Source organism: Rhineura floridana, chromosome 5 (assembly GCF_030035675.1).
Source record: "Rhineura floridana isolate rRhiFlo1 chromosome 5, rRhiFlo1.hap2, whole genome shotgun sequence".
NCBI classification, from domain to species: domain Eukaryota; kingdom Metazoa; phylum Chordata; class Lepidosauria; order Squamata; family Rhineuridae; genus Rhineura; species Rhineura floridana.
The window spans coordinates 163,868,742-163,886,762 of record NC_084484.1 but is presented as its reverse complement, the minus strand read 5'-3'; the positions used below and the strand labels follow the sequence as shown (position 1 = coordinate 163,886,762).

The 18,021-nt window shown below is 44.0% G+C and overlaps 1 protein-coding gene across 4 annotated transcripts in view; it reads left to right on the top strand.

Moving 5' to 3' along the window:
* DYNC2H1 (dynein cytoplasmic 2 heavy chain 1) overlaps positions 1-18,021 on the top strand; it is a 438,789-nt gene that overhangs the window by 14,365 nt on the left and 406,403 nt on the right. For 3 of the 4 annotated variants that reach the window (XM_061628720.1, XM_061628719.1, XM_061628721.1), the window contains 7 exons: positions 949-1,083; positions 1,184-1,297; positions 3,410-3,521; positions 4,131-4,255; positions 8,083-8,258; positions 9,424-9,619; positions 17,046-17,141. In XM_061628720.1, coding sequence (XP_061484704.1) covers positions 949-1,083; positions 1,184-1,297; positions 3,410-3,521; positions 4,131-4,255; positions 8,083-8,258; positions 9,424-9,619; positions 17,046-17,141 — 954 coding nt within the window. Of the gene's footprint in view, positions 1-948; positions 1,084-1,183; positions 1,298-3,409; positions 3,522-4,130; positions 4,256-8,082; positions 8,259-8,650; positions 8,729-9,423; positions 9,620-17,045; positions 17,142-18,021 lie in introns of those variants that run through there. The other variant, XM_061628722.1, reaches the window with a different exon arrangement.

The following is an 18,021-nucleotide window of genomic DNA, read 5'->3' as shown; positions in this document are numbered from 1 at the left end:
TCACAAAGTTCTGTCCCTGTTTCTCTGGTTCAAGGTTGTCCAGTAGGAGGTTCTATAAAGGTTATACAGGTTATGCTTACAGGCCAAAGTCAATTGATGATGGAGATCTCTGAGTTGGATCTCTATTTTTCAAGAAGTTGCCACAGGGAACATTATTCAGATTGAGACAGTGAGGCAGGGGAAGGATTTTTTTAATCCTTTCCCCCCATATTTGAGTTTTCTCTAACGGGGCAAATAGAAACCTTGGGGTGATTTTTATCAAGATGATAAGGTGCTGTGGGGAGGAAAGGGTTAACATCCTCCAGCACTGTGTTTTGGTGGCTGCTTTTTGCAGACTTTAAACAGATTATTATCATGGACCTCTGTTGGCTCTCTAGTTTGGCCCCGAGACCATGGAGCATTGCTGTTGATCAAAATAGACAATTTTGGGTTAATTGGACAAATGGTCTGTCTCAATATATAAGAACTCCGCATGTTTAATTCCTAGGAACTTCTTTGGCAGAAACCTTGTTGAAATTATTGGAAGTTCTATTCTCTTGTGGAATTTCCATTAATATTAATAGGGTATGCATTAGAGAAAATTTTTAGTATAATCCCATGAAGTGCAATTGAAAGCTGTTAACATTAAGGGGAGTTTTCCCATTGGCCTCCAATATTATGTTGTTTGGCTTATTACTTCAAATACTACAGTGTTACAAAATTATATATTATAATTATAGAAATTTATTCAAATCTAATTGTTAATATATAATTTTGTAATATAATAATAGATGAATGTAATTTTTACTACATGTTTCATCTGTTGAATGCTTTTTAAAATAATTTTATGAGAATGGTTTTAAATACTCTATTGACTTTAGGGTTTGTTGCATGCAGTTTAGTTTGTTAATAAACTATTGCAGGTGATGGGTTCATATATACAATTATAATATTCCTTTTCTTGTATAGGTGCTAACTATTAGAACACTTCATGAGAAACTTACTTATTTTTTGCCAACTGGTGAACAGCAAGCCTTGCATCTTGCCCAGGTGTTTGAGCCCTTTGCTGGTTTGAATCCTGTGCATTATAATCCTTACACAGAGGTATTAGCACTTATATGTTATTATTACACTCTTCTTAGCTTGTATTTGATAGCGTTTTGATTAAAATGTCCCAGACTAAATAGATATTCTCTGTCTCTAGCCATTATGGAAAGCAGCCGTATGTCAATATGAAAGAATTATTGCTCCAGCAGAACAAAAAATAGCAAGCAAATTGAAAACATTTATTTCAGAAATTCAAGACAGCCCACAACAGGTATGTTTTTTTAAATAAGTTGAAGGTTTTACTAGTGGCATTAATTGGCATTTAAAGACATGCTTGCTAGAAATAATACATGCACCTAGCCTCTAGATTGGGGTAGCTGAACGTTTTCAACTTGAGGGCCACATTGAAAGTCAGCCACCCCCCCTGAGTGGTGCGTGCCAACGGGGTGTGTGTGCCCATCATACAGACGTATGTGGATATACAAACAGATCATTGATGATCAAGAGATAGTGTTTCCTCCCAATTGCAATGCTAGGCTAGGAGGAGAGGAACCACCCCTCCCAGTCCAGCTCTGTGATGGAGAGAAAAGCCCATCACTTATTTGCAAAGGCATCTCTTCTTCCTCTGGCGTAACAAGATTGCTAGAAGGTCTTAGCATACAGGAAGGAGTGTACCTTTCTGTTTCCTGATGCTAACTCCTTCTGGTCTTGATGCCACATTATAGGAAGAAGAGGAGCCTTTGCAAGTACTGTAAGAGGATGAGCAGATTTGGGAGAGGGCTGGTGGGTCATTGGAAGTGGCTTTGTAGGCTGGATGTGGGCTACACATTCATCTTCCCTGCTGTAGATCAATAATTACCTGATTGCTTGTTGGGTCTCGCTAATCTACCACAAACAAAGCCAAAGTATGTCTTGAAAAGTCAAGCTACTATGTTGGGTGCATCCAACACTCTCTGGATGTTGTGTGGGAGGCCTCTAGATCAATCATGGGTTATGGCTTCACTGCTGGGGATAGGCAGGTCATGTGACTAAAGAGATAAAAAGCAGCTCTTCCAGCTCTACCCCCAGTTCCTTTGTCTGCTGTGTCAGGGATAGGTTCATCCCCAGGGATGAGAATAAGGATATGTTTGGATTCTCCGATGCAGCCAGAACTACTGCTGATATGCATAAGTGAATTCCAAACCCAGGATTCACCAGAAAACCCAGTCCCAAACCTGAGCCCTGACTGATTTGGCAAAGGGGAGGAGGGTGTGAAGCTGAGGGAGGGTACTAACAGGGTTATTCTATAGTTGCAAAAAGGTAGCCTGCTCATTGTTATGGGAGCTTTTGGAGCATATATGTATGTATTTATTTATTTATTTTATTTATTATTTCGATTTATATACCGCCCATTAGCAAAAATAGCTCTCAGGGCGGTGAACAAAGTAAAATACAATATATCATAATAAAAGACCACAAAAACATATACAAACAAACAACAAAAAACAACAAAAACGAAATGCAGCACAAATTAAAGAAAATACAGATTAAAAGATTAGAAAGGTTAAGAAGATTAAAAGATTAAAATGCCTGGGAGCATAAAAAGGTCTTTACCTGGCGCCGAAAAGATAGGAGTGTAGGCGCCAGGCGTACCTCTTCGGGGAGGCTGTTCCACAACTCGGGCCACCACAGAAAAGGCCCTAGATCTGGTGACCACCCTCCGGGCTTCCCGATGGGTTGGTACCCGGAGGAGGGCCTTAGATTCTGAACGAAGTGAACAGGTAGGTTCGTAGCAAGAGAGGCGTTCCACAAGGTATTGAGGTCCCACGCCGTGTATCTTTGTAGAGTGAATGTAACATGAAAAACTGCCCAGGTATCCAAAGTTTGGGCATCGCTGCTGTAGATGGGCAAATCTGCAGAAAGCAATGACCCCCTCTTCTTTGGAATGTCAGCCCTTAGGGAAATGACAACATCCCTGCCAACAACTGCATAAACAAAGCTTGGGCAGAAACCTCTTTTTTATCAACCAGTAGATTTTTTTATAGATGGCTTATTGGGAAATCTCCTTTATTGTCTTTGCTGCTGCTGCTGATTTATGGAATGTTACCTATTTTTACTAATTCAACTGATTATGATTGTTAATATATTTGGTTTTTTTAAATGTTATATTTTATTGTGAATTGCTTTGATGTCACTGTTATTTATTTATACCAAAGTATAAATAATAAATAGTAATAAAAATCTTCTTTGTGATCTACTTAACTAAAGCAGTAGCGCTCACATTCTCTGTATAGCAGAAATTTGGTTTGTTAGGGCATCTAACTGAGCAATAGTTAATAAACACTAGTCCCTGATGATTTGCTGGTATTTGTGTAGTAGGAATTTTTAATATATTTATTTCTAGCTTCTTCAAGCATTTCAGAAATACAAGGAGTTAGTAAGGCGGCCAAGCATTAGCAAAGAATTGCTTTTAGAAAGAGAAACTTTGTTGGCGAAACTTCAAGACTCAATCAAAGGTAGATATTTTCAGCTACTCTTGCTATTTTTTGACAATGTGTAGTAAATTAATATAAAATATATAATAAATTAATGTAAAGTCTGGTTGTTTGCTTCAAGAATGTATTATCAGTTACGACATTTTTGTTTAGTTTTTCAATTGGGATAAATCTGATTATTATTTTATTATGCAGCCCACACTGAGATTGCTTGGAGATCAAGGGTAGGTTTTATGATTGCATGGTGATGAAGGGCAGGATAGAACTTTTATGGAGTGAACAAATGAATAATACAAACAATGTCTATGAGATTCAAGTGCATACTTAAATCTTGTACTTTCTAGTCCCATCAAAATATTCCTGGATTCCAGGTTCACTGAACTGGGACTTACCAAGAGACAATTTTGACAAGTCAGCTGAATTAGGTACTGGTATATTGTTTTAAAATATGTTAATTTTTCATTAGAAACAAATTCTGCGGAATCTGGGATGTAGTAGCAGTATAGAACTTTTTCAAAATACTAATCAAATCCCAGCCTTATTAAACTGGGTATAAGGAGAAGAATTTAAGCGGTTTTAGAGCTATCTGTAGTATCTGTGTATTCACTAATGCTTGTTGCTGTTATACAGATTATCAAACAGACTTTGAGGCACGATGTCATGGTACTCCTGGTGAAGCATCAGGACCGCTTTCAGGGAAAAATCTTTCTGAAGTTGTGAATAACATTGTTTGGGTGCGCCAGCTAGAATTGAAGGTACCAATTTAAATTCATGATTAGAAGTTGCGTATTAAAATATAATCAAATAATGTGGCATACTTTAAGTTGAAGGTTGTCTGTCTGTCTAATCTATGGTGCTTTTCATTTATCAAAATTAATAAATAAATAGCAAAGCAGCTCACAATACAATAAAAACACAAAAATATCCAGTACAAATCAGTAATCAACACTTAATATCACCACTGTAACCAGAGAATCAAGGAGCCACTGCTAAGGATCAGGAAACACCTGAGTAAACGTATGCCATTAATAGTTGACAAAAACATCTCATAGTTGTTTCCCTCCAGTAACCCACATTGTAAGCACCATAATGGTGCCTTCCTGTGCACCTCTGTTAAATGGTCTCTGCAGGCTACTGTGCAGTCAGGAGAGCCACATCTGCAGTATCTTGGGTGGTTTCTACAGGAGGAGACAGTCCCTCAGATAACCAAGTTTAGGGCTTTAGAAGCCAAAATGTACACCTTAAACTTAGCTCCATAGCTAGCTGGTAGCTAGCACAACTCTTCTTTCTTTTGAGTGAAGATGTTCTCAGGTGAGATGTGAGCTCCCTCTAGTGCTGGAAGGCAGGATTATAGCTGATTCTGAGGGCTTGCTCACATCCAGTCAGTCACAACCAGTTTACTCTTGCCTTCACACTGAGAAGTTGTGTCCCATGCGCAGTTGCACAGTGCTCATACTTCTGTTTTCTTTTAGCTCTTTATGTGTATGCAATAGGAATCCCCACTGAGCAACTTAGCTACTGTATTCAGCACTAGCCGCAGCTTCTGAACCAATCCTCAGCATAGCCCCACATAAAGCGTGTTACAGTAATCCAATCTTAAGTTACCAGCATGTGGATCACTGTAGCAAGGCTCTTGCTGTCCAGGAATAGTCGTAGCTGATGTACCAGCTGGAAGTGATAGTGTGTGCTTCTTGCTGCTGAAGTCACTTGGGCCTCCAGCTACAGAGATGAATATTCCCTAGTTACATACGTGTCCCTTCAGAAGGAATGCAAGTCCATCCAGGACAGGTAAATTCTCCAGTTCTTGGACTCAGGAACCACCCACCCATAGTGCCTCCATCTTGTCAGGATTCATTTTCCGTTTCTTGGCCAGCATCCAGGCCACCATTGCATCCAGATAATGAGTATAGGTCATGGATGGCTGCTCCTGACTTAGATGTAATAGAGAAATAGAAATACTTGTCTTTATTTATTTATTTAAAACATTTATATACCACTTACTCATTTGAATTTCTAAGCACTATACATAAAAACAAGCCATACATAAAATAAACAACAATACAATAAACATGATAAAACCATCTAAAAATACCTGCTGGAACAAGAAAAAATTAGTCATGCACTTGAAATTCAAAAAGGAGGTGCTGTCTAATCTCCGTTGGGAGGAAGTTCCACAGGCTTGGGCCCACCATACTGAAAGCATGGCTTCTAGTCATTACGAACCATGTATCTGAGCCATGGGGGACCACCAACAGAGACTGCCCCAAAGATCTCAGTGATCAGGCTGGGATATAAAAGATCAGGCAGTCCTTAAGATATCCTGAACCCAAGTTGTTAAGGGCATTGTAAATTAACACAAGAACTGTGAACCTGGCCTGGTAACACACAGGCAACAAGTGCAAACATAAGCACCGGAGTTATGTGCTGGTAGTAGTCTGTCCCCCATCAACAGTCTAGCTGCAACATTTTGCACCAGCTGGAGCTTCCAGCCCAGATATAAGTGTATCCCTGCTTAGAGTGCATTGTAGTAATTCAAGTGTTGAGGTTACCAATGCATGTATTGCCGCAGCCAGGCTATCCGTGTCCAATAATCGCTGTAGTTGGCGCACCAGCTATAGCTGGTAAAAGGCACTTCTAGCTACTGAGGCTACCTGAGCCTCAAGTGACAAAGATGGATCCAGGAGCATCCCCAAACTATATATCTGTGCTTTCAGGGGGAAAGTGACCCATCCAGAACAGGTAAATGGCCAAACTCCTGAACACTGGAACCACCAGCTCACCCACCGTGCCTCTGTTTTCTCAGGGTTCAAGCCCAGTTTATTAGTGATGACACTTTGCCCCCAAACTCCTAATGACTGCTCCCAGGGGCTTAATATAGATGTTAAACAGCATTGGCAACTGGATTGTGCCCTGTGGCGCACCATAGCACAAAGAGCATGGGATTGAGACCCAGTCCCCAAGTGCTGTTTTCTGGGCATAGTCCTTTAGGTTGAAATTAAACCCACATAAACAATTACCTCAAAACCTATCCCACAGAGCCAGTCCAGGAGAATAACATGGTTAATGGTATCACAAGCCACAGAAAGATCAAGAAGCAGAAGAGACATATTTCCCCTGTCTCGCTCTTATTTCTTTCAGACTATTGTAACTTTCAAGAATTATTCAAAAGATTGTCTTATGACTGAAATTCTTCAGCTAAGATAATTTAAATAGATTGCATTAGTCAAGGTGAGCAATCATGGGGGAAAGGTTTCTGAGTGGCCCTCCTGAGGCTCTGCTCTGTGGAAGTTCTTCTCCACCAACTGTCTCTGCATGTGCTCTTCTGATCGCTCTGTGACCCAGTGGGGATAGTCAAGAGCTCCTAGAGTCCTTTTGTGCTTTATTGCCTGCATTCTGTTACCTCTGTACAGTGTTCAGCCCTGCTTTTGCTGGGAGAAGCGTGCACACTGGGGCCCTGGAGAAGAGCTGGTGACAGGGTGCTTCTGGTAAGAAGCAAGAGACATTTGCTTGCTATTGGATAGCCCTGCTGGTTTACTGTCTGCTTGAAACATTGCATGTGGAGGTGGGACCACTATGCAAATATCCCACAATATTTTGTACTTTTGATGCCTGCAGCTGAGACTCTATATCAGGGGTTGATGATTTGTGGCCTATGGCCCCCAAGAGGTTTTTGTGCCCCCCAAGACCCCACAATTTATCGTTTTATTTCTTTTTTAAACATGTTGAAGAAGCCTTTCCAACAAGCCTTTTAAGTTGAGACCTATCCCAGTCTGCGTCTGTGTTAGAATTGCTTTTAATATGTCTTTTAATATCTTTAACCCTTTTTTTAAAGATGTTTTTAAAGTTTTTTTTAATGTTTTTAATGTCGTTTTGTTTTAATGTATTTTAAGGTCTTTTTGTGATGTTTTAAAGTTTTTTTGGTGTTTCTGTTTGGTGCCCTGGGCTCCTGCTGGAAGGAAGGAAGGGGTATAAATAAAATAATAAATAAATAAACAAACAAATAAAATAATACTTTTATTGCTCCTGTGTGTCATGATGCAATGATGCCAAAGTCCTCATACCAAAAGGTTTTATTTATTTTTAAGTTTTAGTGACTGCTTCTCTAGGTCCCCTGCTGTGATACTGTAGTGCTGAAAGGTTTGTTGTGGTCCTATAAATTTGTCCATTTTTTTTAACAAATTGGTTCCTTGCTATGTGCCAAAAGGGATTTTTTGTGTGTGATGCCCCCAGATCCTTAAAATGCATCCTTTTAATTTAAAAATAATAAAAATATATTATAAAAAGTAAAAAATGGCCACATCTACTTTTACATTTGTGCCACACCTTCTTTGACATGCGCTCATGGAGGGTTGACCATGGGTCAGTGTGGCACTCTGCCTGAAAATGGTTAGCCACCCCAGTTGTGGTTGCATTGTTTCAGTTTTAATATAGGGCACAATCCAGGGTGTGCCCTGTGCAAGAAAATGTAGGTTCATATCTTTCTGCAAGTGTGAGTTTGAGGAGTTTAGACAGTATATCTTTTGACATCTTGAAGAAAAAATTGCTATCTGCGTGCTAAACTTTCAATCTTTCAACATCCAAGGTAGATGATGCCATTAAGATTGCTGAGGCACTTCTTTCAGACCTGTCTGGATTTCCGAATTTCCGACGAACTGCAGATGGCCTTCTAGAACATTTTAAAGTATATGAACAAGAACAATTTGATTATTGGTCTAGGGACATTCAGACAGGTTTGTCAAACCCAAAGTCTGGTCTTTGGTAAGTGTAAAATATTCTGCTATTGAAGAGCAATTCTAGCACCTGTAGTTAAGCATTTTAGTAGACTAGTGAATATGGTCTGAATTAAGCAAGAGCTTTGCTTTTTTTTTTTTTAACTAAAGCCTCTTCAGAGGACTAAAGAACCCAGATCATTATGTGGATGTTCTGTTATTCATGTAAATTGCAGATGTGAAAATCCCTTGTGCTCCTCCCCCCTTATAAAGCCATTTCTTTCATGAGGTCCTTGACCTGAATTGAGCCTCTAAGGTGTAGAGCAGGAATTGGTGGCTTACTAAGAGGGATGGGAAACTTGCTCTGCATTGAGAACATTGTAGTAACTCTGATGGTACCATTGGATTTGCTTAGAGACCCTCCATTATCATGAGGCTTGCTCTCAGACAGTTTTTTGGAGGAGACAATGAACTGAGGGAAACTTGGACTCCTTTTCATATCTCCTGGCAAAGAAAGAGGTAAGAAAGCAGTGTGGCTTTTCATATCTCAGTGTACTTCATTAGAAATATTGGTAAAACACAAATTATGAGCGGATGGATTTCATTTCTTCCACTGAAGTAGTAGAAGCTATTCGGGTTCTTTCACCACTTTCTTCATCACTAGTTGCTTCACAGTGCTGTGAGCAGTGAGAGGGAGTGCAAGTTCTCACACAATTTCTTGGTTGCCTGTCTGCCTACCTGCCTCATGGTGGTGGAGCGTGTTAAGAGTTAGCAGCTGCAGAGACGTAGGATGAGTGCCCCAAAATAGAAGAGGCTGTGCTGCATTGCTTCTTGCATGTTTCTGAACCCTGACCAAAGGTGGGATGATTGGGTACTGCTTGGTTTGTTGGACTTTAAGGAGGACTGGGGTGGAGGTAGGGCAGAGTGGCTGCATATCCACATAGGACTGTCAAAAAGGAAGGAAACACAACAGCCTGCTTTCTTAAGGGGAACATGATTGTGGGGTACTTTCTTAATCCTCCCCTGCCAGAAGAGGAGGTAGTGGCAGTGGTGAAAAGGTTTGGATTGTACATTTTAATGCATTTACTATAGCTTTCAATGGGAACAGCTCTCAGAGGTATTACCAATTCAATCCCTATATACCAGTTTATAATGCAGGCACTAAAATATTTTTACTGAAAAATAATGCTAATAATTGAAATGTTTTTGTTTAGCATTCAAGCCAGCAGTCCTGTTATGGAACTTGATCATTCGGATGGAGCGTTAAAAATACATTATTCAGATCGCTTGGTGACCCTCCTAAGAGAAGTGCGTCAGCTGTCTGCACTTGGCTTTGTCATTCCTACCAAAATACAGCAAACTTCAAATACTGCACAAAAATTCTGCAAACAAGCAGTTATTCTCAAGCAGGTGTGATATCGTGAGCTACAAGTTCTGACTATACTGAGTATTGTCAAACTGATGGACTGATTCTAGGACTGAGTTCATGATAGGTTTACCTTGAGTTTCTGCTTCTCTTACTGTGTATTATGTGAGAATACAGATAGTAGGTAAATTCCACCCCAGAAAAATGTTAAGAATGTATCTAGTTCTGAAATTGAATCAAAAGTGTATGGTGGAATTTGAAATAAAATTAGCACTAAAACATAGTTTATTCCATTTAGTACTTTATGCAAGAAGATATGTACTTGATGTAACATGTCATGAAAGAGAAAAAACTGTATTTTAAAGCTTGTTTTCCACAGGTAGCCTGCCATCAGATTGGGTAGTACTGCCATCTAGCGTCCGAAGGCAAGAATGCACTAGAGTTAAAACCTGGGGCTCGAGCCCCTCCCACTCCAGTCTTCATTCTTGCCTCCGTCCGAGGCAGATCGGAATTTAGACAGAGCGTAGCTAAGTCTTTATTTTCGACTCTTCTCCTTATCGCTTTACCTCTTTATTCCTTCGAGTTTTACCTTTTGATTTCTTCGAGTTTTCCCCTGAGGCTCCACCAGCAGCGGCTGCTGCTTTCCTGTTTACCGGGGGCTCCGCGGCTGCGGTCCCCCTCCTCCCCTTGTTTCCGTTTGTTACTCAACCTTTTGAGACTCCACCAGCAGCGGCTGCTGCTTTCCCATTTAGCGGGGACTCCGCAGCTGCGGTCCCCCTCCTCCCCCTTTCTTTTTTTTCCATTTGTCATTCAACCTTCTGAGCCTCTAACAGCAGCGGCTGCTGCTCTTTCCTTTGCGGGGGCTCGCGGCTGCGGTCCCCTCCCCCATTTTTCCACCCCCTCCCTCATTTTTCAGGTTGCTGTTTTATCCTCTAGCGGGGGCTCCGCGGCTGTGGTCTCCCCCCTCCTTATTTTCGTCTGTAATTCACCATCTACATAGGGAAGCTTGCGGCGCTAGCTCCCTCGAAGTCACCCTGCCCGTTTCCTCCCTCAGGGATTACTGAAGCATCTTGTGGCGCTCCCATTTTCCCGCCAACCCTGATCTCGCGGCCGCCATTACTATTAATTATTTATTCAATTCTCGACAGAGGCCCCTCAGCCTGGCTGTTCACTCAGCCCGGCTTGGGCTTAATTAGGCTCCCTGATATTGCCTCCGCCTGTTTTTTGGCACCCTCCGGTGGCATATCTTTCCAGCTGGCTCCCGGACGTTCTCAAACCCTTCTTGGGCCTTAGTGAGAGGCTCCGATATCGCGGCCGCCATTTTGTTTTGTTTTTTGCCGCTTTTTTCCTTCCTAATACTTTTCTCACTTGTGGGACTTGTGTAGTCTCCTGTTAACAAACATATACTCACCTAATATATTCACCTAATCAGTATATTCACCTAATCAGTATTTCCTTCAGATACATCAAGTAGCCCTGTTATACCACACCTTCCCCATTGTGTGTGTGTATATTTGTAGGTGCACCTCCAGTAGCCCTGTTATACCACACCTTCCCCATTGTATGTGTGTATATTTGTAGGTGCACCTCCAGTGGCCCCGTTATACCACACCTTCCCCATTGTGTGTGTGTATATTTGTAGGTGCACATCCAATTGACTTTTGCTCCAAGTCTGTGCACCTTGGCGATACCGCACCTTCCCCATTGAGTGCGTGTATCTAGCCCTGGCCACACTGCGATTGTTAAATAAGGCTTTTCTTTCTGGCAGTGTAACTAGCGGTCTCTCACCTTCCCCATTGTGTGCGTGTACTTAGCTCATGGCCAAGTTGGCAGTGTAACTAGCGGTCTCGCACCTTCCCCATTGTGTGTGTGGACTTTGCTTGTGGCCTAAGTGGCAGTGTAACTAGCGGTCTCGCACCTTCCCCATTGTGTGCGTGTACTTAGCTTGGCGCCAACCTTACCCGAGTCATTATTTTCCTTGTGCTGGGCACTTTTTGCTCCTGTCATACTGTCTCTAGTCTGTCCTATACTATTTCTCCTTAGCTCTGTTACCGCTCCTTCCTCATTGTGAGTCTTCATTCAGAGATTAACATGGCGGATTTGAACCCTGAGGTGACAATATCCCCTGAAGCAGGCCGTCCATCACCACGCCAGCCAGCTAAACATAAACACGCCAAGGCAAAAGCAAAGACTAAACACCTGTCTGGTCGCCAGGTGCCCAAGAAGGCACGCTACGTATCACCTTCGCTTCCGGAGAAATCTCGCCATGCAGCCGTTCCTGCACTTTTCCAGTCTCTTTCTGAGTCATCAGAGGAAGAGTTTGAAGGATTCCCCAGTCGAGCTCCTCAAACTCCGCCTGGGCAGCCTCAAATTCCTCCTCAGGAACAGGCGCTACCGTCTTCCACTCTCCCAGGGATGCAGTTGACCCCTGTCTTCCTGCAACAACTACGAGAGCTGCTGGGCTGCCTATCCCAACCCCAGCCTTCTCTACATTTGTCTTCTCAGCCCGGAACCTCGTGACAGCCCAGCTCTGCGAGACACCCTGGTGACAATACTGATGCTCCGCTACCCTCTCCTAACCCCTATGAGGTGGTCAGGGGTAGACTGGACGTAGAGCAATCTCAGACTAATGACTACATGAACGTTTTTCAGACTGACCTGGAGTACCAGATCCCATTAAAAAACTGACCAGAGAAGAATGGGCCTGTCCCCTTCGTCCACGTCGTTCCTCATCCTTAGCCAACAAGCTCTATACCCTTGACCCAGAATTCATGTCCTTTCTGAACGTCCCGGGGGTGGACCAACCTATTTCCAATCTTGTATCCCGGTCTCTCCTCCCAAAAGAAGGCGAATCACTGTTCAAGGACCCCTATGAGAGGAGGCTTGACTTTGTCTTCCGTAAGATCCATGAGGCTTCCGCTCACTCCATCCGGGCCTCTTCTACCGCCTCTATCTTCTCACGGGCCTCCATGATGTGGTTAGAGGATCTCCTTGACGACCCCAACCCGGATCCCACCAAACTAAGGAAATGTATCCTCAAGATACACAAGGCTGCTGCCTTTGTGGCCGATGCCACGTTAGACGCTTCCCATCACGGTGCATGCGCCCTTGTGGCCGAAATTGTAGCTCGTCGTACCCTATGGCTCCAACATTGGGATGCCAATTCGACTGCCAGAACCAACTTATCCTTAGCTTCATATTCGGGATCCATGCTCTTCGGCGAGGACGCACTCAAAGAAGTCCTTGTCGACCCAAAGGACAATCGTAAACCTGCACTAGCTACGACCAAAAGAGACGACCACAGACCCGTGTGACGGTTTACTTCTTACCGTTCCTTCCAACCCTTTCGGAGAGGACGACCTGGTGGACGAGGATGGGATACCAGGCCTACAGATTTCCGTCCCTCCAAGGCACCCTGGCCCAGACAACGCTCACAATACAGGGGCCAATACCAGCACAGGCAGGCATATGGCAGAGGAACCCGTCAGCGCAGGCAATTCTGACTCCATCCCCATTGGAGGCAGACTCTCCTCCTTCTCCAGCACCTGGCTAAACTTGACAAACGTCTCCTGGGTCAGGCTTCTCTTCACCCAGGGCTACAATATAGAATTTTGGCGGACACCTCCGGACAAATTTTGCATTTCCCCCGTCTCCAGGGCACGCAAAAAGATCATGCAGGACGCCCCACGTCATCTACTAGAGATAGCCGCTATAGAGCCTGTTCCTCCATCCGAACGGCTACAAGGCATGTACTCTGTCCTCTTTACGGTTCCCAAGCAAGACTCCTCATGGAGGGCGGTCTTAGACCTCAAGGGCCTCAACCGCTTCGTCAAATATCGCCACTTCAAGATGGAATCTCTGGCGTCTATTGTAGAGGCTCTACAACAAGGGGACTTTATCGCATCCATCGATCTGAAGGACGCTTACTTACACATCCCAATTTGCCCGGGTCACAGACGGTTCCTGAGATTTGCACTAGGCCACCTCCATTTTCAATACCGGGCCCTTCCATTTGGCCTCTCCTGGGCCCCCCGAGTCTTCACCAAGGTGATGGCCACCATGCTGGCGTATCTCCGCCTCCAGGGGGTCCATATTTATGCTTATCTCGACAACCTCCTCCTTCGAGCAGGCTCCCGGGACTTGGCCAACAGGCAGATCCAGTTCACCCTAGAGACACTACACTCTCACGGCTGGCTGATCAATGCCGAAAAAAGTCATCTACAACCAACTCAGCGCCTCCAGCACTTAGGAGCAATACTGGACACATCCCTAGCCATGTTCTTTCTGTCCCCAGATCGTATTGCTTCCATCACAGCCATGGCAACCTTACTTCTACATCGTCCCACAGCAGATGTCATGCTTCTGGCCCAGTTTCTCGGGGCAATGATCTCCTCCATCCACATTGTCCCGTGGGCCCGACATCATTCCAGACCCTTACAATGGGCTCTCCTACCTTTTCAAGTGGACATTTCCAGGTCCAACCATCGTGTAATTCCGCAGGGCCAATCTCTGAAGCAATCATTCCGCTGGTGGGTATCCACAACTTCCCTCACCAAGGGGACACCTTTTCGGGACCCAACCAGAGTCCTGATCACCACGGATGCCAGTCTGTCCGGCTGGGGAGCCCATTGCAACTCCACCTTTGTCCAAGGCGTGTGGTCAACCCAGGACCTAAGTCACAACATCAACTGGCTGGAGCTCAGAGCTGCTCATCTGGCTCTGAGGCACTTCCAGCCACTATTCGCTCTACAACATGTCCTCATTCGGACGGACAATGTTTGCGTGAAATCTCACATCAACAGACAGGGCGGCACAAGGTCCAGGGCTCTGCAGGAGGAAACGACACGAATCTTCGACTGGGCCGAGTTCCACCTCCTGTCATTACGAGCAGAACACCTCAGCGGAACTCTAAATGTTATGGCCGACTGCCTCAGCAGGCAAAAAGTCCATCTGGGAGAATGGAAGCTTCATCCGGCTGTGTTCTCCCTTCTCCAGCGGCGGTTCGGCCCCCTCTCGCTGGATCTCTTCGCCTCCAGCCACAACTGCCAACTGCCTCATTACTTCTCAAGGTACCTAGAACCAACGGCGGAAGCAGTGGATGCTCTGACGACACCATGGCCAGACGGGCTCCTGTATGCCTTCCCGCCTATATCCCTTATAGGCAGGACATTGACAAAACTCCGACTCGAACGGACACGGATTTTACTCATAGCACCTTATTGGCCTCGCAGACCCTGGTTCTCGGACCTCCTCTCGATGTCAATGGCGGATCCTTGGACCCTCCCAATCAGGCCGGATCTTCTCTCCCAAGGTCCAGTTTGGCATCCGGACCCGAACTGGCTCAGCCTGACAGCCTGGCTTTTGAGCGGACACAGTTGAATACTGCTGGTCTTTCTCAAGGGGTCATAAACACTATTTTAGCGTCAAGGCGCCCGTCAACTACTTGAATCTATCAGAGTACTTGGCGTGCTTTTTCCAGCTGGTGCACTTCCAAAGGTTTTTCAGCACCCCAAGCCACTGTACAGCAAGTTCTACAGTTCCTATACAGAGGCATGACATTGGGACTCAGACCGAACACCCTGCGTAGACAGGCCTCCACCATCTCCTCAATTCTGTCTGTCTCTTCATCGGCAGCACCCCTGGGCACTCATCCGCTCATCAAACGCTTCTTAAGAGGAGCTACCCTCCTCTCTCCAGCTGTACATCACCATTTTCCATCCTGGAACCTCTCCAAAGTTTTGCAGGCATTACAGCGACCTCCATTTGAGCCTCTTGCCTCAGTACCTCTAAGACTGTTGTCTTTTAAAGTCCTTTTCCTCGTGGCTATCTCTTCCGCGAGACGGATTTCGGAGTTACAGGCCTTGTCATCGGCCCGTCATCTCTGCGTATTCCATAAGGACTCTGTAGTCCTGAGGCTGGATCCATCGTTCTGTCCTAAGGTCAACTCAATCTTCCACAGTAGCCAGGACATTGTACTTCATCCTTTTGTCCAAAGCCGGTCCATCGCCTCGAAAAGGCCTGGCATTCGCTGGATGTTAGGAGAGCGCTCAAAGTTTACCTCTCTCGCACCCAGGACATTCGACAGACAGACGCATTATTTGTATCCTTCCATCCGAGATCTTTGGGAAAAAAGGTGTCCAAATCCACTTTGTCCTGTTGGCTTCGAGCCTGTATTTCTCTTGCATATCAGTCACTTAATTTGCCAGTGCCGTCTAATATTACGGCTCATTCGACCAGGTCTGCTGCCACTACGGCGGCTTTCGTAACGAATGCTCCTCTTACAGACATATGCAGGGCGGCAGTATGGGCTACTCCTAACTCCTTTGTGAAGCATTATAAGATCGATCGCTATGCTTCAGCTGACGCCTCTTTCGGGAGACGTGTCCTGCAACATGTTATTTCTGATTTGTAACTCGTTAGGAATCCCTCCCTATTAGGGGGCTACGTTGGTACATCCCAATCTGATGGCAGGCTACCTGTGGAAAATGGTCCCTTGGACCCACCTGAAGGGTGATTTTCACAGGTACGCCTGCCATCACGTCCCTCCCTTGTGGGGGATTTCTGGGGAAATCTGTTCAGTATTTTGTATATAGTTCAACCTATATGTCTCATGCTCCGTCTGATTCTCTTTAGTTAAAACCTATTCTCATGTTGTAAGTTTTATGATATTTGCTATGTATATTTTCTTTGCTGCTGGGGCTTTTGCCCTTTGGTTACTTTCAGATTTACCACTTCGGACTCGTCATCATGAAGACTGGAGTGGGAGGGGCTCGAGCCCCAGGTTTTAACTCTAGTGCATTCTTGCCTTCGGACGCTAGATGGCAGTACTACCCAATCTGATGGCAGGCGTACCTGTGAAAATCACCTTTCAGGTGGGTCCAAGGGACCATTTTATGGCAGTGTTTCCCAAATGGTAATCTTCAGTGCCACAGTCTGTTCAAGGCCTACTCAGTTGCCCACCCTGCCCCCTTCCTGTGCTGTAGCATTTTGGTTGGACAGGTGCTAGCTAGCACCAGCAGTTCCCTGTATGCACAATACATAGACATTTGTGGGAGTGGGAGGTGGTTCAAGAGGGAAGCTGTAGCATGCAAAGTTGGAGGGGAGCAAAGGAAAGAAAAACATGATGCACAAACTAAGTGGCTGTCTTAAGTATGACAGAAAGAAGAATGGGAAGGAAGCAGGCAAAAAGAATAGATGGGCTGAGACAGAGGAAAAGAAGAAGAGCCTGTGACGAATTTTGTAACTTCTGCCCCTTCACACACACACACATACTCCAATCCTCCCTTCTTCCTGCCTGGTATTCTGTCGATTAATTCCACAGTGGCAGCCACCTGCTCCACCTCAGAAGAACAGCCTGGCATTGGGTAACGGCACCGGGAACATTGGGAACTGTGTGTGCCTGCAAGCAGGATGAGGAGAAAATGTGCAATTTCTTATGAATAACAGGCTTTATGTACTTTGTTTTTATAGGTAGCACATTTTTACAACAGCATTGATCGGCAAATGATTCCAAGTCAGAAGCCAATGATGCTACAATCTGCTTTAGCATTTGAACAGATAATTAAAGTAATTCATTTTTTATTGCTTTAGTATTTGATTCCTCTGTTTTTCAGAAGCTTGAAGGTTTTCACTGTTTTATAAATTTCCTGTGCTATCTGTCTTTTGGTAATTATTGTTTACAGCTCTTCTTGTTGTGGATCTTGTTTAATGTGTAATTTTGGAAGACAAAGGGGAGGAAATAAATGGCTTTGTTGTAGTAATCACGTTATTTGAAACATGAGTGTTTACTCCTGCTTTTTTTCTTTTGAAAGACATAGGGAAAGTGTAAATGAACATCTCTTTTACCTCAGTGAAGCAGGTTATCCTAAAATAGATTACCCATACTTGCTCCATGTCAATCAATGCAGATGTTCAAGCTTCCATTGAAGGCGCCAATACAAAGTTTTCTATCATATCTGCTCTATTAAATGGGACAATTAGGCTGCAATCCTATTCACACTTACTTAGAATTGTGTCTGTGAAAACTAGGTTCTTTTTGTATTTAGTCATGTGAAGGATCTTTTGAATGTTATAATGTACGGAAGAAAAAAGTTTGAAACTGATAAAGTGAGGGAGAAATATACTTTCATTGGATAATTTGGAAAGTTAAGAACATCTTGGGAGTTAAATTGAAGCATTTCGTATATCTCAGCTACTGCACTACTCATGTTCTTCACTATTGATGGAATTCAGTTATTTATTCCTGAGAATCTAGTTGACGTTTTTTCAAAACTACTGTTCTAAAATGCTTCCCCTGTATTATGGAGTCTTGGAGTTGAAACTGTCATGGGTTCTATAACAGTGTTAGGGCAGAATAGTGATATTGCTGTTGCAGTTGTTAATGTCATCTCATTTTGCAATGATGAAGGGGGAAACCTTATCAATTTCATGTTTTCATTAAAGTTTG